General features: G+C 49.3%; 1 protein-coding gene across 1 annotated transcript in view; it reads left to right on the top strand.

Moving 5' to 3' along the window:
• Positions 1-21,721, top strand: part of LOXL2 (lysyl oxidase like 2) — a 129,975-nt gene that overhangs the window by 61,567 nt on the left and 46,687 nt on the right. The window contains exons 4-6 of the mRNA XM_031949665.1: positions 4,661-4,872; positions 11,440-11,662; positions 21,048-21,231. Of these exons, the coding sequence (XP_031805525.1) occupies positions 4,661-4,872; positions 11,440-11,662; positions 21,048-21,231 (619 nt within the window). The remainder of the gene's footprint in view (positions 1-4,660; positions 4,873-11,439; positions 11,663-21,047; positions 21,232-21,721) is intronic.

Below are 21,721 nucleotides of genomic sequence, written 5' to 3' on the forward strand. Positions count from 1 at the left end.
GGGATTTTTTTGGTACAACGAGATCTCCCAGAAGGAGCTGATGAATGGAGGGTTTTCCCCCCCTCGGATCTGGCTGCTTGGTGTGCGTCCGTCCTCACGTAGGCACTGAAGGCTCGCTCTCTGAGTCCGAGTTCCCAAGGGGGGGGATGGGGAGGGACCCCTCCTGCAGGCCCCTCCCTTCTGTTTATAATCCTGTGCTGGGGTCGCTCCCAGGCCCCGCCCGCTGGTTTTAAGAGTAGCTGGGAAGCCAGATTTATATGCATAAAACAGATAAGTAATAACATGGCAGTCGGAGGTTAGGGAGGAGGAAACAAAGTGTCCTGGGTATGGGAACAGAACTAGGGGGAGGTGGTAGGGCTGGTGGCCCAAGGCAGAAAATTTAGAGGGTGCAACAGCACCTTCCAGTGTGGATTCTCCTTAATGCCAGCACCTTCCCTCTGAAATTATCTCCGATTGATGCTGAATACATTGTTTTTTGGGACCTTGTCATTGGGATGTTGTTTCTCCCGTTAGAGCATGAGCTCCTTGAGAACTTTTTTTTGCCTTATTCTGCAATTGTCCTCAGCGTTTGACAGCAGGGCCTTAACATGTCGGTGGACTGACTGACTGATGGTGTGCTTGCTTTCTTGGAAGCTGAATGTCGAGGGTACCCAGCCACACCCTCCTCCCTCTGGCCCCAAGAGTACAATGATGGCTCTGGACACGGGACAGTCAGAGAGGAAGATCTTAGTTGAGGCTGACAAAACACTGGATTTGGAGTCAGGGACCTGAGTTCAAATCTTCCCTCTGGCCTCAGTTTCCTCATCTGCAAAGTGGAGTTGTTCAGTTTCCTCTGACTCTCCGTGACCTCATCCGGGGTTTTCTCAGCAGAGATGCTGCAGCAATTGGCCATTCCCTTCTCTAGCTTATTTTAGAGATGAGGATGCTGAGCATCAGAGCTCGGTACCTTGCCCCGGTCACACAAATGGCATGTGGAAGGGCGAGGCAGGATGGGACCCCAGGTGCCTCTGATTTCAGACCCACTACGGTTTCCCTTCTGCCCCACCTGAGATAAGTATTATTATGCCCATCCTATAGATGAGAAAACTGAGTCCCAGAGAAATAGGATAATAGGATCAGGATCACGGAGACAGCACCAATCCAGCCCTGGCTTATATCCAGATGCCCCATGTGGGATCTGTAACCATGCCCAATAAAGTTAGACTCAAGCGAAATGAGAATTCTGGGATAAGAGGAGGAGGGCTAGGAGTTGGGGATCTGGGGCACTAAGGTTCTGCCTGACCCCAGTGCCAGCCATGTCCATCTGTCCTCAGTCAATGGCAAAGGGGGTGAGGTGGGAGCTAACACCTGCTTGGGTCCCTGATGCTCCATAGGGATGGGGCTTCCCTCCTGGGGCCAGCTTTGGACTGAATCCTCCCGGGCTTTGGTCCCCCCCACTTTTCCCCTGTGCCCCAGATCCCCAGGCTTTTGCACACAGGACTTGTTCACCTTGTCCTTTCAGCCATCCATAGCTCCCGGGAGGGGCGGAAGGGAGGCAGGAGCAGCGCTATCACTCGGGCCCCCCTTCCTCTGTAGGCAGAGTTCTGGGCCCAGAGCCAAGCTGGGGCGGGGTGATGTCGCAGGACAGCACCTCCCCCGGTTTTTCTCTCTGTGACCCTCGCTCCCGCCGCCCTCCAGAGGTGGCCAGATGGCCGGTGGGCAGGAGGGCCGGTCACCTGGGGCCCAGGTGTCTTGGCCGATGGGAGGAACCGTCCCAAGAGGCTCTACAGGGCTGGAAAACGCAGCCCTGCCAGCGGCGGCCTTCCTTCCGCTCAGCATGGAGGGAAGTGGGCCAGACACCAGCATCCCGGGATGACAGATTTTCCACCGCTCGTGGGGCTGGAATCGCTGAAGCGATCCCTTGTGAGTCCGGGCTGCCGCTCTGATTTATGGAGCTGGGGCCAGAAGAGAGCGGCTCTGCCCTGAGCACCACACAGTGGCTCTCTTCAGCCTGAGGGCCCCGCCGAGAAGTGAGTTCCATGTTGGCAGCCTGGCAGCAGCTGGCCCTGGGCTCCCTGGATTCCTCTCCGCCCTCCCTCCCATTCCCAGTAACCGCCCCCCCGCCCCCCCCCGTCCAACCGCCCCCGCCGGCCATCACCCTCACGCCACCTTCTTGTCCTGGGATGCACCTTCTCGCAGGCCCCAGAGACCACCTTCTGCCTCCGGGTGGTCCTCGGACCCACAACTGTGACCTTTGTCTTATTGATTAGGAAACAGATACCGTGTAAATAGTAAGCACTTAATAAATGCTTGTTGATTGATGTCTGTGTGGGGGAAAGTGACTTTTTTTTTCCTAGATCATTTTTCCCTAGATCATTTCTCTAGGGAACTCCCAGTGGGGACACACCATCACTTCTGGAAGTCCGCCATTCCGAGCCCCACCCAGACCTACCATGATGCTCCCTGGCTACCTTCCTGCCGACTCTCATTCTAGGGACAGGAAACCGAGTCAGGACCACAGAGGGCGGCGGCCATGTCTGCTTTGGAAACCCTGAGCCACTTTCCCTCCCAGACTCCTCCATTCATTCATTCATTCATTCATTTAGATTTTTTTGGACTAAGTAAAAGAGGAGATTCTGTGCCTCAATTGTCCCCAACCTTAATCTCTAAGTGGGTGTTGCCTTGGTCCAACTGAGATCTGTCAGAGACTTAACTTAAAAAGGTCGAGGTCTCCCATTCCATCCAGGGCCATCACCTCTATGTGCTCTGGAGGGGAAAAGGAGACCCAGGCCTCCCCCCTTCAAATCCAACTCACTTATATGTCACGGCATCGTCTCCCTTTGAGAATGAAGGTCAAACGGCCTCTGGATGGAGCACTAGAACCGGGATCAGGAAATCCTGGCCCAAAACACTACCTGCATGGCCTTTGTCGAGTCACTCTACCCCGTTTGTCTCAGTTTCCTCATCTGTAAAATGATCTGGAGCAGAGAATGGCAGATTTCTTTAGTAATAGTAATAGCCAAGAAAATCCCAAACGGGGTCATGAAGAATTGGCCCATGATGGAAGCGACCAAACCCCGACAGATAACTTCCAAGTTCCCTGATGGGACGGAGGGGAAGGGAGCCTGTGGTCTGTGTGACCCAGCATTGCGAGACTGCCGGGCTCTCTCTGAGTCCTGCCTAGGGTTGCCCTGCCCAGACCCTGCTCTGCCCTGCCCCTCTCCCCGGCCCTATCTCCGCCTGCCACATTGCCCTTCATAATGGGGATAAATAATTAAACAATTGTTGCAAGCTGATCTACCAGGCCCACTCATCCAGTGCTCTGCCCATCATCCCGAGCACCTCGAGGGGAAGTAGCCCCCTGGGTAGCCAGGAGTGAATCCTCGTCCCCAAGATGACGCCTCTTTTCCCATGATTCCTCAGCTGTGGATATCCTGCACTGGGAACCCAAGAGAGGAGGCTGGAGCCTGGGGAGGTTAATTAACGTTCCGGCCCGGCGTGCTTGACCTCTGAACGGCGGATCTGGCAAATTCTTACCAAGGCTGGTCCCTCAGAAATGTTCCTGGGGCTCAGGCCACCGACATCCCTCCCAGCTGTGGAAAAACTTGGGCCTGTCATCTAGGACACACGCCCCTGTGGCTCCCCACCCTGGCTCCCCAAACACCATCAGCCCAAGGCCGCCCGTCATCATCCCCCAGCCCGGACTGTCTCTGCACTGACCCGAGTGGTGACCTTTGGCAAACTCCTGCCCTGCTTGTTTTCTCATATGGAAATGAAGCATTATGGGGGGTCTGTGATTGAGTTTGTGACGATGGAGATGTCACAAGGGGAAGTGGAAAGCTACAGCTAGGGATACTGAGGCTCAGGGGGGTTCAAATCAAATTCAGATGTTCTAACGCCAAATTCCCTGCCCTGTGCTAGCACGATCACTTTACAAATGGGGAAACTGAGGCACGGAGAGGTTAAAGTGGCTTGCTCAAGGCTGCACATTAAGTTTGTGGCTGATACAGGATACAGGATACAGGAGTCAGGTTTTCCTGACTGCAAGTTGAGGGCACCATTCACTCTAACTCAGTCAGAGATCTGGGGTTTTGGGGTGCTTATCCCATCTCCCCCAAAAGGATGTAAACTCCTTGAAGGGATGGGTATCTGATGGTCCTTTGGGATCCCTTCATAGAACAGGAATCAATCAATTACAAGCATTTAATAAGTGCTTATGGTATGCCATGTGCTAGGATACAGGGACACAAGGGTTCATCGTTCTGGAGCTCATGGAGCCTTGTTCCAACTTCTCCCAGGCCTGAAACGCCCTCGCTCCTCTCCCATTCCTGGCTTTCCCAGCTTCCTTCAGTGTCCCCATAAAATCTCCCCTTCTACAATGTCTTGTCTCTCCAGTGCCTTCCCGCGTTCGTTATCTCCAGTCTACCCTGTCTGCTCTTGGGCGAACATAATTGCCCTAATGCTCCGGATGGCGAGCTCCTTGGGGCAGGTTTGGGTTATCTTGCCCCTTCTTGCATCCCTGGGATGGGCAGCACCCCGCCTGGTGTCCCGGGATGATGAATAACCTTTGCTGGCTCAGCCCGCCCTCCGTCTGCAAGGGGTTTTGGGGGGGGGGGGGCTGCCCGCCATCACTGGGCCGCTGCTCCCGCTGACCCCTCTCCTTCCCACACCGTCTCTTTAGAACATGAACATCCAGGTGGACGACATTCGGATCCGCGCCGTGCTCTCGGCATACCGGAAGCGCACCCCGGTGACAGAGGGCTACGTGGAGGTGAAGGACGGCAACGGCTGGAAGCAGGTCTGCGACAAGCACTGGACCGCCAAGAACTCGCGCGTCATCTGCGGCATGTTCGGCTTCCCCAACGAGAAGAAGTATAACACCAAGGTGTACAAGTAAGTGGGAGCTTGGGCTGCTGGGCCCTTGGGGGCTTCCTTGGGGACGTGGTTGTGGGAGGGAAGCGTTGGACTCAGGGACCCGCCCTTCAGGCCTTCCTAGGGTCTCCCACCTGGGTCCAGGAGGGCAAACCACCCTGCAGATGGCATTAACTCCATGTTCTTGGGCCATGGAATTAGAGTCGGGTCCAAAACCGGACTTTGGTCAAAGCCCTTCCCTTCTCCGGGCCTCAGTTTCCCAAATTGCTAAATAAATGAATTGGTCCAGACGGTCTCTGAACAAAGACCTGGGCTCCCAAACATAATGTCCCCTGACCACTTATTCAGGACCCTCTTTGGGCCCTGGTTTCCCCATTTGTAGAAATGATGGGGCAGCTGCACATCTCCAGGCCAGAGGAGCAAGTTTGCTCATCCCTGCACCAATGACTCCCTGGTCCAGTTTAAAAATCAGCGGAGGGAGCCGGCCTGGAGAATTTCTGAGTCTCTTCTGCTTTAACTCTCTTAAGAGAGGGACTAACATAGGCTCCCCACCCCCCGGCCTCGCCTTCTGCTGCTTCCCTATCAATCAAGTCAGCTAAGGCGCTGATAGCATCTCCTCTCCAGGCAGCCCCTTCCACGCCGGGACAGCTCTTGTAGCCAGGAAGCATCTTCCAACCTCAAACCTAAGTTGGTTTCTTCCCAACTCTCACCCACTGTTCTGGTCCTGTCCATCTCTGAGTCCTGATTATGGGGTGTGGGAAGTCGGGGGAACAGATCTCCCTTGGAGTGCTGTACAGAGATAGACCAACATGGCAATGACAACTCCATTTTACAGAGGTATAACTGAGGCACAGAAAGGCTAAGTGGTCTGCCTGTTGTCACACAGCTACAAGTGCCAGAGTCGGGGACCCCACCTCAGTCAGCCCTCTTCTCCTTATCCTGATTCTTCATGGTTACCAAAAGGGAAACTGAGGGAAAAACCATGGCTAGTAAGTGAGCCAGAATTCAAAGCCAGATTCTCTTGCCTCCAAATCCAACATATTCGAGTGGAAGCTGAGTCTCCTTCCTCGATGTGAGAGGGGATCCCACAGGATGACGTGGGGGCTACAATCAGATGGCTGAGCTCCCTGGCTCCAGGTCCCCAAACCCTCCAAGTTCCCAGCCATCTCTTCAGATGAAGGACAAAGCCGTTATCCCCATTTGCAAGGCTGCTTACAGGGAGGGAGGGTGACTATGTTGTCCCTAAAAACGTCCTTCTGCCTCAGCACCGTGACTGTTGGAACAGTTCCCCACAGCAGCAGTTAGCTTGGCTTGTTTGCCTTGACTCCAGATCTCCCTGCGTGTTCCTGAAACAGGCCCAGGCTTCTGCTTCTCTGCCTTCCCTGGCTGTTGTGAGGCAGGCTGGACTTTACGGGTGGGCCAGTGGACAGAGAGGAAGCTTACGCATCTTCCCGAGTTTAAATCTAGTTGTGGGACCCTGGGCAAGTCACTTTACCGCATTTGCCTCTGTTTCCTCATCTGTGAAATCATCCGGGGGAGGAAATGGCAAGTATTTTTGCCAAAAAGACCCAGAAATATTATTTCTATTTTACAGATGAGGAAACTGAGCTAGTCAATAACAAAGCTGATTTGAACCCAGGCCCCCAGCTGGACATTCTGGTCACTGAGGTCTTTTCCCACTCAGTGATGCATCTCTCAGACATCCCTCCAGTAGGGTTCTGGGACATTGTGGCCACTGCATATTAATTACAAGGAACACATTATTCCTGATGGTGGACTTCCATTTGCCCCTTCTGTACCTTCTACTATCCTCCTAATCCTTTCTTGTAAGCTCAGGCAGAAAAAGTCAAATCCCTCTCACAGAAACACAGGATTTAGAAGCAGAAGGGACATTTAATGTCATCTGGGCGGATCCACTGATTTTTTTCAAGTGAGAACATTAAGATGGGGCCCTGGAGTTCATAATAAGAACCACCACAACGAGCATCTAGATGATGTTTGCAAATTGTTTCCTATGGGTTATTTAATCATTTCTTTGGGGCTCCAGTGACTTGCCCATAGTCACAGAAGGAGTCAAGGGCGATCCCCGGATTCAAATCTGGATCCTGCCTCTGGAAACGGCAATGCGCTTCAGGAACTGCCTGGAGCTCCCCCAGTGGGCCCAGTGTCATGCTGCCTTTCCAAAAGCCCCGCAAGTACTGAAGGCAGCCGTTATCCAAGCCCCTAGTTGTGTCAAACAGTCTGCATATGGCGGCAATACCCAGGAGGAGGGAGGGCCACTTAATTGGGTCAGACAGTAACAGAGATAAGTTCGGAGGAGAAATGGGGGGAGGAAGGCTTGAAATTGGGGGTGGGGGTGGGAGGAAAGATATACAGAAGATAGAAGCAGTGACAGGTAAGAGGGAGAAGAAAACACCGTTGTTTTATGGCTCACACTATAGTGAAATGACATGGCTTAGGGCCATGATGCAAGAGTGTACAGCAGCATGTGGTAATGGCCAATGTCCTGGCAAGGGGGTTAGGAGGAGCTGGATTCAAATCCCTCTGGAGCTACTTACAAAACCCGTGACCCCAGGCAAGTCATTTAACACCTCCAAGCCTCAGTTTTATGTATAAAATGGGAGAGTAATAACTGTAGTGCCCTTAACTTCCCAGCTCCCCAAGCAACCTCCCTCAGTCAATCCACAAGCATTTCTTCGGCACCCAGAACATGACAGGTTCTGTATTAAGCACCAATGATAAAAAGAAAGCAAAAATAAGGGGGCTGCCTTCAGGGGCCCCTCCCAGACACAAATCTGTGTGCAGGGGCAGGATAACCCAGTGGAGAACCCAGAGGGTTGGATTCAGAATGACCACACTTCTAGTCCTGTTTAAAATATCAGCCATCTGACCCGGTCATTTAACACCATTGTGCCTTAGTTTCCTTCTCTGTAAAATAAGAGGCTCGGTGGCCTCCAGGCTCCCTCGTACTTCCGAATCTTCAGTGCTGTGATAAGAGACGGCACCAGAAAGAAGAGAAGAGGGCTCGAGGTCTCATTTGGTGATCGCTTCGTTTGCCCTTGGTGGCCAGCTGCTATGGAAAGAATGAGAGGATTTGGGTTCAAACACTGTATAGGAGGCTTCGGCAAAATCCCTGCCTCTCCACGGGTCTCAGTTTCCTCATTTGTAAAAAGAGCCCTCCGAGGTCCCTTGGAATTCCAGATTGATACAAGAGGAGGCAGCTGGTATAGTCGATAGAGCAAAAAGGCCTGAATTCAAATCCTCTCTTCCATTCCGGGCAACTCACTGAACTCAGCCTCGGTTTCCTTGGATGTAAATGCCACAGGGCAATCAAATAGAGGCCTTTGTCACCCCAGACTCCTAGAGAAAACGGACCCTGGTTCCCTTGTATAAGGGAAGTCCTGGCCTTCCCATCCATTACTCCATGAAGTAAGGGCTCTGGAAACATTGCCGTTTCCAGAGGCAGGACCCGGATTTGAATCCAGGGATCGCCCTTGACTCCTTCTGTGACTACGGGCAAGTCACTGGAGCTCCAAAGAAATGATTAAATAACCCATAGGAAACAATTTGCAAACATTATCTAGATGCTCGTTGTGGTGGTTCTTATTATGAACTCCAGGGCCCCATCTTAATGCTCTCACTTGAAAAAATCAGTGGATCTGCCCAGATGACATCAAATGTCCCTTCTGCTCCTAAATCCTGTGTTTCTGTGAGAGGGATTTGACTTTTTCTTCCTGAGCTTACAAGAAAGGATTAGGAGAAGGACAGCGGAAGGCACAGAAGGGGCAAATGGAACAGGCTCCTTTCTGAGCCAAGAGCCATGTGCTGAGCTCCCCGTGTCCATCTTCGCTGACATCCCTGGAGACCTCCCTCTGCCCCCTCCATGTGGAGAGGGAACACGATGTTCAAAACTGAGAGACAGGAGGGAAGGAGGAGGGAAGGGGTGGGGCCAGTGCTAACCACAGCCCTAGGAGCAGCAGCATCCCAGCCCGGCCTCTTGACTCATATCTTGTTGGCCCACCTCCATCCAGGGCTCACTCACTCCCAAGAGTCCAAGAGCCATCTTCGGGTCGGCCTGCCTCCGAGGCCTGCAGGACGTCCCCAAGGGCCGGGTACCTCCCTCCCGCTTAAGGGGGGGGGGAGTCCAGGGCAGTCCCTCCGTCGGGCATTGTCCGTGGTGCTGGGGGTTGAGTTGTGGGCTCCACAGTTCAGGAAGGACTTTGATCATCTGGAGACTGTGCAGAGGGAAGCAACCGAAGAAGAAAGCGTTTAGTTGGCAGTGGTTTTGTTGACAGTTTTTCTGGGATGTTCTGCCAGTTGGGGGGAGAGGGACCAGGCAGGGACATTAAGGAGAGACCCGGGAGGCCAACGGGGGGTCTTTGTTCCGAGGTCTGACTCCGGCTGCTCCATCGTGCAGGTATCCTCCCTTTCCTGGGGTAAGGAAGTCTTTCCTCCAGAGAGGAGAGCAAGATGGAAGCTTACGTGCCAAATCCTTGGCAATCCTGCCCCTCCTGCCCCCTCCTTACCGAGTGCTGCCAGCAGATGAATCTTGAAGATGATTTCTTCTTTGTAATAGCTGATATTTATAAAATGCTTTATGGTTAATAGAGTGCTTTCTAAATACGATCTCATCGGTCCTCACCATACTGACAGGTAGTGCTGTGATTATCCCCGATTGACAAAGAGACAGCAGAGATAAAGTAACTTTCCTAGCATTCCACGGCTAGTCGGTGTCTGCGGCCAGAGTCAAGCTTGGGTTTTCTGGCTGCCAAGTCTGACGCTCTAACCACTGCACCACTTGGCTCCCTCTTTCGCCTCTTCAGTCGTTTGGATTTATACGTATATACGTGTGCTTCCCCCCACTGACTTTAAGCTTCTTGGAGGACAGTATCTGTTTCTTGTCTTTGTATCCTCTGGAGGCGCATAGTAGGTACATAATAAATGATATGACTGATGAGCCAGCAAGGCACAAATGATCTTGTCACCTTAGACTAAGCTCTTCATCTCCCCAGGTCCCAGGCAACTCCTCTGAAGGACTTGGACAGATCTTCTGGCTCTAAATCTCTCATTCTGTGGGAAACTGATTTTCTCAGCTCAAGAACCTTTAATACTTCCCTCTAGAACAGTCCCCCAGACTCTCAGAACTGGAAGGAACCACTTAACTCCATCTAGCTCCATCCAGTCATGAACGAGAGCCCTCTCACAACGGCGTTGTTGTTTGTTCAGTTGTTTCAGTCATAGGTGATTCTTCCTGACCCTTTTCTTGGCAGTTCCTGGAGTGCATTGCCATTTTCTTCTCCAGCTCATTTTACAGATAAGGAAACTGAGGCAAACAAGGAGAAGTGACTTGCTCAGGGTCACACAACTAGTAAGCGTTTGGGGCCAGAGTTGACTTCAGGTCTTTATGATTCCAGGACAGGTGCCCCATCCATTGCACTACCTAACCTCCCTCCTTACGGCACAAAGTAGTTGTGTAATAAATGCTCCCTCCAGCTTTTGCTTAAAGGCCGCTACTTTGGGGAGCCTACCACTTGGAGAAGTTTAGTCTAATTTTTTCCTGATGGTGGACTTCCATTTGCCCCTTCTGTGCCTTCTGCTATCCTTCTCCTAATCCTTTCTTGTAAGATCAGACAGAAAAAGTCAAATCCCTCTCACAGAAACACGGATTTAGGAGCAGAAGGGACATTTGATGTCATCTGGGCGAATCCAAAATGAAGATGGGGCCCTGGAGTTCATAATAAGAACCACCACAACAAGCATTTAGATGATGTTTGCAAATTGTTTCCTATGGATTATTTAATCATTTCTTTGGGGCTCCAGTGACTTGCCCATCGCCACAGAAGGAGTTAAGGGTGATCCTGGATTTAAATCCGGGTCCTCTGCCTCCGGACCGGCAATGTGCTTCAGGAACTGCCTGGAGCTCCCCCAGTGGGCCCAGCATCATGCTGCCTTTCCAAAAGCCCTGCAAGTACCTGAAGGTGGCCATTATCCAAACCCCTCGTTGTGTCAAACAGTCTGCACATGGCGGCAATACCCAGGAGGAGGGAGGGCCACTTAACTTGGTCAGACAGTAACAGAGATAAGGTCAAAGGAGAAATGGGGGGGAAGGGTTGAGATTGGGGGTGGGGGAGGAAAGACTTACAGAAGATGGAAGCAGTGGCAGGTCACGGGGGAAGAAAAAAGGAGATTTAGCAGTCAGGAGAGTTGGGGACCTTGGATAGAGCCCTTTGGGTGGTTTGGTGATGGGAAGCCATGTTGCCCGGACAATTGAGTGGAAGATGATACCTTTGGAGCAAAGGATGGAAAGCAGGGGGGGAATCTTTGAGAATGTGCAAGTGAGAAGAACCTTAGAACACAAGAAGCTGGGAGGGTGCTGGAAACCGAACCCAGAACGTGCAGGCCAGAGCCCATCCGGCATCTTGGTCTGTGGCCCCCCAGGCCGGAGCCCAACCAGCATCATGGTCTCTGGCCCCCCATGCTTACAGCCGCAGTACCTGCCTGTGGCCTGTGAATCTTTGCGGAAGCCCTGCTCAGGGTCAGGCGGCCTTCCCAGCACAGTCACCCTGTCCGTGTCCCCTTCTCTCGCAGGATGTATGCCAGCCGGCGGAAACAGCGCTACTGGCCGTACTCCATGGACTGCACGGGCAGCGAAGCCCACATCTCCAGCTGCAAGCTGGGCAACCAGGCGGCCGTGGACCCCGTGAAGAACTTCTCCTGCGAGAACGGGATGCCCGCCGTGGTGAGCTGCGTGCCCGGCCGCGACTTTGCTCCTGGCAGTCATTCGGGCTTCGGGAAAGCCTTCAAGTCTGAGGTCAGTACCCGAAGCTGGCAGTGGGGCCCGAGGGTGGGGCGGGACGCCTGGGAACTGCCCCAGGGGCTGTAATTCTCCTGAGAAAGGGGGGGGGAGAGGAAGAAGCTCGGGGAACCGCAAAAATCTCAACTTATTATCACTCCTCTGCTCTCAATTCTTCCATGCCTCCTGGGACCTGGGGAACGGAGGCCACACGCTCCAGATCCCTCTAAGCCTTCCGTAACCTTTCCCTTTTATTTCCCTACCGCTGATTGCATCCAATAAAACTGCCAAAGAAGAAAGAAAGAGAGGGAGGGACGAAGGGAAGTATTTATTAAGTGCCTACTATGTGCCTAATGGGACAGTCTGGGTGACACAGTGGATAGAGCACTGGGCTTGGAATCAGGGAGACTCATCTTCCTGAGTTCAAATCTGGCCTCGGGCACTTACTAGCTGTGTGAGCTGGGCAAGCCACTTCACCCCTTGCCTCAGTTTCCCCATCTGTAAGATGAGCTGGAGAAAGAAATGGCCAACCATTATACTTGCCACAAAAACAGGGTCCCAGAGAAATGGACATGACCGAAAGGACTGAACAACCTATGCCACAAGTTACAAACAATCTTTGATTTCATCACAACCACCGTGGGAGGTAAAAAGGCTGGGCTTCACAGCCCTGCTGTCCCCCACTTTTTCAGTCTGATTCTCTGTGTTTTGCAGTTAGTCAGTTAACAAATATTTAATAAGCACCTACTGTGTGCTAAGACCTAGTGAAGTAAAGAAAGGCCCCCAAGGAGCTCATGTCAGGGGGAGGGGAGATACCATACGGATAATTAGTATATACATGTTATAGACAAAGTAGATTTCGGAGGGGAAGATACCAGTGGCCAAGAGGACCGGAAAAGCCTCCTGCAGAAAGTAGGATGTGAGCAAAGTCTTGGAAAAGTGGGAGTGGAAAGTCTTTTTTCTGTTTTGCCATCCTCTGTTGGAGGCTTCTTCCAGCTCTGGAGTTCTGTGGACTCTGATATCCTCCCTGTCTCCCATCCCTGACTCTGCAGCAGATCTCTGAGCCCAGTGCCGGGAATCCCCACCTTTCATCGTTTAAAATAAAAGGGGTCAAACTGGAGCACAACAAACCCAATCCCCCACCTCCCCTCCACACCTTCTCCATGAAAAGGCCCTCTCGTTATTTCCCCCACTGTGCGCTCTCTCCCAGCCCGTGCCAGCTGACTGCCTGCCCGGTGCCCTCCGGGAGGCCCTGCTGATTGTACACTTTGCCTTTGTTGTGATCTGGCTGGTGAGCGGCCTGTGGGAATAAAGCTAAGCTCCGGGCCTGGCCATGGGGGGGCTCGCAGAAAGGAAGTCTGGCCCAAACACGGGCGGGAGCCAGGAGGTTTAGAGCAGAAATCTAGAGGGAGAAGAGGAGTCTGCAGCTTGGGAGCCCCCTGCTGATACTGCTCTCAGCAAGGCAGAAACAGGTCTTTGGACTCAGTTTATCTTTTGTGTGTGTGTGTGTGTGAACTAGATTAGGGTTCAGATGAGTGATGCTCCCAATAGAGAAGTAAGACCGGAATCAAGAAAACCTGAGTTCAAATCCTGCCTCAAACACTCACTGGCCACTTAACCTCTCCATGCCTTAGTTTCCTCAGATGTAAAATGGGAATAATGATAGTACGTACCTTCAGGTAGTCATTAGGATCAAATGAGATAATAATTGTAAAATATTTCACAAAACTCAAAGAAATGTTTCATTATTAATATTATTATCTATAAGATTTGTTCAGCCTCTACCTTCTGTGATTTTGATCCCTTGTCCCCATGATCTTGTTTTGGAACTTCTTTTTTTTTTTTGAAATTTTCAAGTGACTTAATTAAATTTTTATATATATTATTTTAAAATTTTTATTACATTTATTTAATATGTTCCCCCAGTTTTCCCCAGTTCCCCCATTCAACATATATATATATATATATATATATATATATATATATATATATATATATATATTACATTTGTTTAAAACATTTTTTAATTCTAGATTCTCTCCCTTATCCCCTTTGGGACTTCTTTAGCTGACTCAATTCACAAGTCAATTAAAAAGATACAGGAAGACAGCTTAGAAAAAGAAAAGAAGTCCTAGGGAACCAAAAAAGTGATCAATTGACAAGCATTTATTAAGAGCTTACTATATACCAGGCTTGGGAATGCAAAAACAAAAAAGTATCTGCCCTAAGTGGGGCGTAAAGTATCACCAGCAGGCATTTATCTAACTCTCTTGAGTTTGCAAAATATTTTATGTGTGTGTAGATAAGTAGATAAATATGAATACACACATCTATATTATATAATAGCAAGGAGGTCAAATCAGGCAACAATTGAAGAAATCAGTTCAAAATATTCAGGTCAAAATACTGAAGCTGAAACTTAAATAATTTAGCTACATAATGAGAAGATCAGGGTCATTGGAAAAGACCCTGATGTTGGGAAAGCTTGAAGGAAAAAGGTAAAGGGGGTGGCAGAGGATGAGATGGAGAGATAATGTCATGGAAGCAACAAACTGCAGCTTGGACAGACTTTGGGGAGACAGTGGAGGAGAGAAGGGTCTGGCATGCTGTGCTGCGTGGGTCACACATAGTCAGACATGACTGAACAACAGATAAAACATAGATAAGTATATATGTATATACATATATATGCATGTGTATATATATTATATAAAATGACATATAATGTATATATTATATGTATATAATATATGTATATATTTATACATAAATATGGACATACTTATATATACCAAACACATCGATAGCATATATTATCCATTATAAATATATATACAAACAGAAGTATATTCCTACATGTATAGCTCTCTATATAGCACGTATGTTTGTGTATGTGTGTGTGAAGGTTGAGGAAATGGGGCAAGGAGAGTCTCCTTGCTTTGCCTTGATGGACTGTGCTGGGCCCATTGATAGGCAGATCCAGATTTAGATTGGAAAGGAGCTTGGAGGTCATTTAGTTTTACCTTAGTCTCAACTATAGAGTTGAGAAAATGGTCTCCCTGAAAGGGACTTACTCAGGGTTTCACAGATAAGGACCCCAAATCCTCTATTCCTCAGGTTTTTCATGTGATGATGGTCCCTTTCTCATTCATCTGATGATTCCCCCTGAATCTTTCCCTGGTAGCCCAAGAGCAATAGATTGGAGCCTTCCTCCCTGGGCAGTCATCCCCTTCACTGTCCTCAGATTAATTGCCTCTGATCCTAAGAGTGGAGAAAAAAACTTGGTCGAGGCCTCTGAACTTCCAGCGAGCTCCTTCCTCTCCTAGATGCCTGCCTTTAGTCTTTTGGCTGAGGCGGAGGTTGGATTAAGCATCTTCCTTTCCAGATTTCTTCCATCTAAGCCTGGAGCTCAGTACTGTTCCAGGAGGATGCTTGGCTTTGGACCATAACAGAGGCAAAAGTGAAATCAGTAGTCCTCCTCGCAGTGGGAACCAAGCAGAGACTTAATTGGCAAAGGATGGGAGAAAGAAAATTAGAGGGGAAATAATGGGGCTCTTTTTAACTTTTTAGGGGCAGTTGGAATTAAGTGACTTGTCCCCTTATAAATGTCAAATGTCTGAGGTCAGATTTGAACCCAGGTCCTCCTGACTCCAGGGCCAGTGCTCTATTAATTTTGTCACCTAGTTGTCCCAGGGCTCTTCTATAAACAGAAGGAGTGATGAGGAAGGGAAGAAATGGGTTGGGCTTTTTAAAAACTAGGGAGACAAATCGATAGAGAATGTTGGGCACTATGCTCAGATCCCATTTGGGAAAAGATTCTGAATTCAACTGCCAACTGAGGAGACTGGACTCGATGACCTCTCAGATGCCCTCAAATGCGCTATTTATGATCCCTTCAGCAAAGCATTTGGGAAAGCCTCTCTGTGGACAACATGGTGCCGATTGACTCGATGATGATGTGTTTAACTGAGCAACTAGAATCAAAGAATATTCATTACAAAGTCTGTAAGGATGGAGGGAGCCTACCATGATCCCTTGTAGGCAACTTCAAAAAGACTACTTTGGTTATTCCCAACACATCGTGGGCAGTACGGAGATCTTGAATGGCTGATTAATGTTGCTCCTCGGTTGGATGGAGGCAACAATGGCTCACTCGTCCAATTTGCAGAGTCTCAGGCTGCATTTGAACTCAGAAGGATGAATCTTCGCGACTCCAGACCTAACGCTGTATCTGCTGCAGCGCCACCTAACTTCTGAGCCACAAATGGTACCAGAGGGTTTCTGGGGTTCTTTCTAATTCCGAGACTGACTCTGGAAAGTCCCTCATGTTGTTGTCAGAGCTGGGACTAAAATCCATTTCATTCCACTCTTATCATTCATCTCACATCTAATCAGTGAGACCCAAAGGACAAATCATTTCATCTCTAGAGCCCGTGGTTTCCCAATGTGTAATAGGATGGGTTACACTCAATGACCTCTTACCCTTGTTGCTCCAAACCCTGTGTGTCTCCTCCATGTCACCCAAGAGCCCTCCTTTCTTGACTCAGATTTCAATTGTTAACCTAGACCTAAAAGTTCTTTTAAAAATATATTTTTTAAAATATTGAAATCTCTCATTTTTACCCTTATTCCACCCTTTCACCTTCCCTCTCTAGGGAGCCATTGCACTCTTCTCTGAATTCTGCATAAATATGATTTCTTACCATTCAATTGCCATCTATTCTGTTCATGATCCGCAATTTCTTTATTCTTTCCCCCACCAGTGAGCATCAACTTTATTTCCAGAGCTTTGCTGCCACAAAAAGTGATGCAACAAATATTTGAGGGCTTATGAAAAAACATCTTTGTCTTTAGTCTCCCTGGGTCAAAGGGTATGGTCATTCTGGTTACCTCTTTAGTATCATTTCTTCCAACTGCTTTTCTAGAACCATTAGACCAAGGAACAGCTTTGCCAACAGTGAATCAGTGAGCCCCTTCCCTCAGTCCTGCTTCCATTACCCAGTCCCCCTTTTGTGTCAGACGTGAGCTGAAACTTCGGGACTGTTTTGATTTATGTTTCTTTTATTATTGGAGAATCGGAACAACTTTGCACGTGGCTATTCACAACTGGCAATTCTTTTGAGAACTGTCCATGTTTTTGGACCACTTACCCACTGGAAAGGGATTCTTAAAGAACTGAAGTCTGATAGCATAATGATCCTTCCTCAGGCCAAACCCCACCTCTCTCCTTCCTCCAGCACTGGAGGACACTCTGTAATCACCCCAGGAACTCTCGGTCCCTGCCATCCTGTACTTCTGTGAGGACTGATAGGATCTGGACTCTTAAGGGCGTTGAAGAGTAATGTCCTGAGAAGCCTGTTGCCAACAAAGCTTCTGGTAGCGTGTTTTTGTTTCTTCCGATTTTTCACCGCCCATCACTCGCTGAGTTTCAACATCGCTTGAGTTCAAGCCATCACATACCTGTAGACAAGACATTGTCGGGGCAAAGCACCAGCACTGGAGTGTTTGAATACTAACTTTTCTGCTTCCTCCCTAATTGATCTACAAGGCTCTCTGGCCTTCAGTTTTTCATCTGTAAACTTTGGATTTGGACTGGAAGTCTTCCAAGGCTCCCTCCAACTCCAAATACGACATCAACCAATCAGCAAACATTAAGTGCCAACTATATTTCGATCACTGTGCTAAGCATTAGTTTTACCAAGACAAAGACACAATATAACCTTGTACTAGGTAAATAACTGACACTCGAATAGCTCATTAAATTTTATGTGGCACTTAAACACATTCTCTCACTTCATTATAACCCAGGGATTAAGGGACTGGAAGTACTTTTATTCTCCTTTTGCAGATGAGAAAACTGAAGCTGGATCTTGATTATATCATTCGAATCCAGGTTTTCCTAGCTCCAAGATCAAAGCTCTGTAGTTTGTACCACAGCAACAGGGTGCTGATGAAATCATGGGCTATAACACTGAAAGCCAAGGGTCTTATTTCTAGCCCATTTCTATACTATAGTCAATGTATTAGGAGAGGGGAAGGGAAAGAGAGTAATTATTTTTATTGTGCCCGCTGTTCCTCAGATTAAGCAGTTTATAGAGATATCATTTGATCCTCAAATCACCCATTTTACAGATGAAGACACAGAGGCTGCTTGCCAGGGTAACCTTGCTAAGGAATCCCTTTGTGGGACTCAAACCCAGCTCTTTTAACTCCATATTTGGAATTCCCAAGAAACACCTGATGTATCCTGGAGAAATGCCACTGGTGTTAGTGACTGCTCTTTTCCCACTCCACTCCAGCCATCACCCCATTCACATCTGGGATCTGACTGACCAAGGCCCTGCTCACTTCCTTTCACATAGAACCGGGGGCATTTGCACGATCATGGGAAGGAGACCACGTGTCTGTTCCCATGAGTCACGACTGAGTGACCGGAAAATCCTAGCAAACGTTGATCCCACACAAGTCCACCAGCGGCCGGAGGCCTTCTAGGTGCCATCTGTTGACCATTAATAGCAACTGAGAGTGTAAACTCCCACTGATTGGAAGAAGAGCAGATGTGGGAAGATGGAAATCAGGGGCTCAGCTGATGTGCTTCTGAAAGGGGCTCATGGGACTTCTTCGTGAAGAACAGCTGGTTCCCCATGATTGGTTTGTTTGATAAACCTGAAGCATCACTGAGCGGCCCAAGAACCTCAGACCCAGAATGTGATTCAGAGGCTGGCGTAGCTCTGCCCAGCTCCATACTATCACTACAACAGGAGCCCGCCTTGACCCCTAGTGTTCGAAGCCCTGGACTTGGAAGCAGGAAGAGCCTGCCGACCTCAGGCACCCACTAGTGTTTCCTTCTCTGTAAATAAGGGGGTGGTCTTTATGGCCCCTAAGGATCCCTCTGCTCTAAGTCTTCTGGTTCCTTCCACACCCTCTCCTCCATCATTGACCCAAGAGGACTGCACGGTCTGTGTCCAGGCCCCTAAGGTTCCCGCCTCCCCGGACCCCATGGTGGAGATTAAAATGGTCACACCTACAACAAGAGAGACTGAGGCAGAAATCTGAGCCAATGGCTCTTTCTTGAAGGACCCACGGTCCCTCTAATGAAGTGGACCTCAGATCTCCCTCGGTCTGAGATGTCTCCCCCTTGCATGTTTATAAGGTGAGATGCCCAGTTAACCCAGGGCCGCTATAACACATATAGAACAATTCCACCGAATAAGCAACATGTCAGGGTCATAAGTTGAGCGAAACTGGACGGCGTCTCCTTGACCTGGGCAGGAGGAGATGGTCCGAGCCATCCCAGGCAGTGACCTAAGCTGTCATAAGATGGTCATCGGCTCCTGCTGGACAAGTGATTGGTCCAGAGCTACGAAAATAGTTTCCATGCAGCTGTGATCTCTGCCAGGCCGAGCTCAGTCGACATGGCAAAACAAGGGTGGAGGGAGGGTCTCCAGGGAATGTCCCATAGTTACTGAACTTAGAATCTGCGGCTCACCGCTCTGGGCCTTTATGTAGAGAACTTGATTACGGTTTATCAAATGAATTAATACTGATTGTATTAATACTGAGAGTAATAATTAATACTGATTAATACTGAGAGTAGGGGTTCAAAATGAATTATTTCTCTCATTTCCTCCCATACACCTTTGATCCACAGAAAGACACTATCGGGAGGCCGGTCAATGAAAGTGGTCTATGTCGGGTTTCCCCCCACCCTAAGCTTCTATACCTCCAGTGAAGGACTTTACTTGACATTAACTGTCAAGTACTGTGCAATCTGAAGTCCCCCCCACACACACTTAGCCAGTTCTGATTGCTAGACAGATCTCCTGACACAATTTTTGCACTTTCTACTTCTTTTCCCTGTCCCTGTTCTGGGCAGACTCCATAGAACAAGGCTGAATCTCTGTCCCATGTACTAGTCCTTCAAGTACTTGGACCTCCACTTGAGCCCCATCTTGCCGCCCTCTTCTCCGGTCCAGACTAAACATCCCAGACAGAGGCTCCAGTGGCCTCAGGCCTTTCCCTGCCTTGGTCGGTGTCCACTGAATGCCCTCCAGCCTCCTGCTGAGCCATCTTTGTCCTTGGGTTGATGGTGACAATATCAGGCCATCATTGGGGCCTGTGACCCATCACTTGGTCCCAGTGACCAAGATTGTGGACTGATGCATGCGATTGTCATCTCCCTCCAAGGGAGACAACCTGACAGGGACATTTGGGACTTACTTTTAGGAGAAAGTCCTGCTTTATTTTCCTAAAGCCTCAAGATTTAGAGTTTAATAGACAAGGTAGTTGTGAAGAAAAGATGGAGATGGAGGAGTGTTTTTTGGAGTGTTGCTTTAGGAGAGTGAGAAAGAAGGTGGGAAGGTGTGGGGGATCAAGCCGACTGTGAACCAGAGCAGGGACGGTCATTTAAGCCTTTTTGTGGCCCTGGAACTTAGCCCAGTGACCAGCACATAGTAGGTGCTTAATAAATGGTTCTTAATGGATTGATTATTGATTTGGGAACTTAGGCACCTGATCAGGGGCCCAAGTTCTCCCAATTCTTGTCACTACAGAGCCTCCATGAATAAGAATTGTCACCAGCATCATGAACGTTATTTAATCATTATCAATCCCATCTCAGTGTTGCTTAAGGTTTATAGAGGGCTTTGCCCACAATAACAGTGAGGGAGGCCGAGTCCTAGAGATGGAGTCCATCTCTTGTGCCCATTGCTTAGTAACTGTGTGACTCTGGAGACATTGCATCTCCCATTTCTCAGTTCCCTCATCTGTGAAATGGGGATAATAATGGCACCTTCCTCCTAGGGCTGTCATTGGACCAAAATCTCAAAGCACTTTATACATACTAGCAATTATTATCATCCTCATTTGACAGTTGGGGAAACTGAGTCTCAGAGAAGCCACATTACTTTCCCCATGGTCATCTAACTTATGGATAGGTTTCAGATCTAGACGTGGCTTGTTGGAGTCACAGGACTTGATTTGAATCCCAGCTTCCTGGGCCTCAGTTTACTTATTTGTAAAATGATAATGGACTGAGTGAGGAAGGGAGGAAAAAAAGAAGGAAGAAAAGAATGGAGGAAGGAAAGGAGAGTGGGAGAGAGAGAGGAAAAAAGGAAGGAAGGAAGGAAGGAAGGAAGGGATGGAGGAAGAAAGGAAGGAAAGAAGGAAGGAAGAAAAAAGAAAAGGAAGGAGGGAGGGAAGAAGGGAGAGAGTTCTTCCAGCAGGGATGCATTACATAGCAGGTGGTATAACAGTGAGAAGCCCCATAAAGAACCCAACAGCAAGTTCATGACTAGAGATGGAGGGCAGCTGGAAGGCCGGCTGCAAGTCTCCCAAGATGCCTTGAGCCAGGTTGTGTCCTAGGCACTTCCCCACTCAGCAGGGGCCTGTTTCTCTTCCCCAGCAACCCCTGGTGCGGCTGAGAGGCGGCGCTAATACTGGAGAAGGCCGAGTGGAAGTGCTCAAGAATGGAGAATGGGGAACCATCTGCGACGACCAATGGAACCTGGTGTCCGCCAGCGTGGTCTGCCGAGAGCTGGGCTTTGGGAGCGCCAAGGAGGCCATCACAGGGGCCAGGCTCGGGCAAGGTAAGCAGCTCCTGGTTCCTCAGTCCTGGGCCCCCAGGGGAGCTCATGGATAACCACGAGTTTCCTCAGTGATCTTCCCAATCTTCCCTTTCTCCTCTCTGCTGCTCCAGAACATAGGAGAATGGGGGGGGGGGGTGTTTGCCAGAAGCAGCTTTCAAAGAAGCCCTCTCTCCTAACCCCAGTCCTACCAACTTTCACTTTTGTTTCATTTAATTAAGAATTCCTTCCTTCCTCTCTCCCTCCCTCCCTCCTTCCTTCCTTCCTTCCTTTCCTTCCTTCCTTTCCTTCCTTCCTTCCTTCCTTCCTTCCTTCCTTCCTTCCTTCCTTCCTTCCTTCCTTCCTTCCTTCCTTCCTTCCTTCCTTCCTTCCTTCCTTCCTTCCCACCTTCCCTCCCTCCTTTTATTCCTTCCTTCTCCATCCTGGTCACTTCTCCTAAATGTGATCCTGTGTTTCCTAAAATGTAATACCCAGACCTGGGTTCTGCCCTCTG

This window comes from Sarcophilus harrisii, chromosome 2 (assembly GCF_902635505.1).
Source record: "Sarcophilus harrisii chromosome 2, mSarHar1.11, whole genome shotgun sequence".
NCBI lineage: Eukaryota > Metazoa > Chordata > Mammalia > Dasyuromorphia > Dasyuridae > Sarcophilus > Sarcophilus harrisii.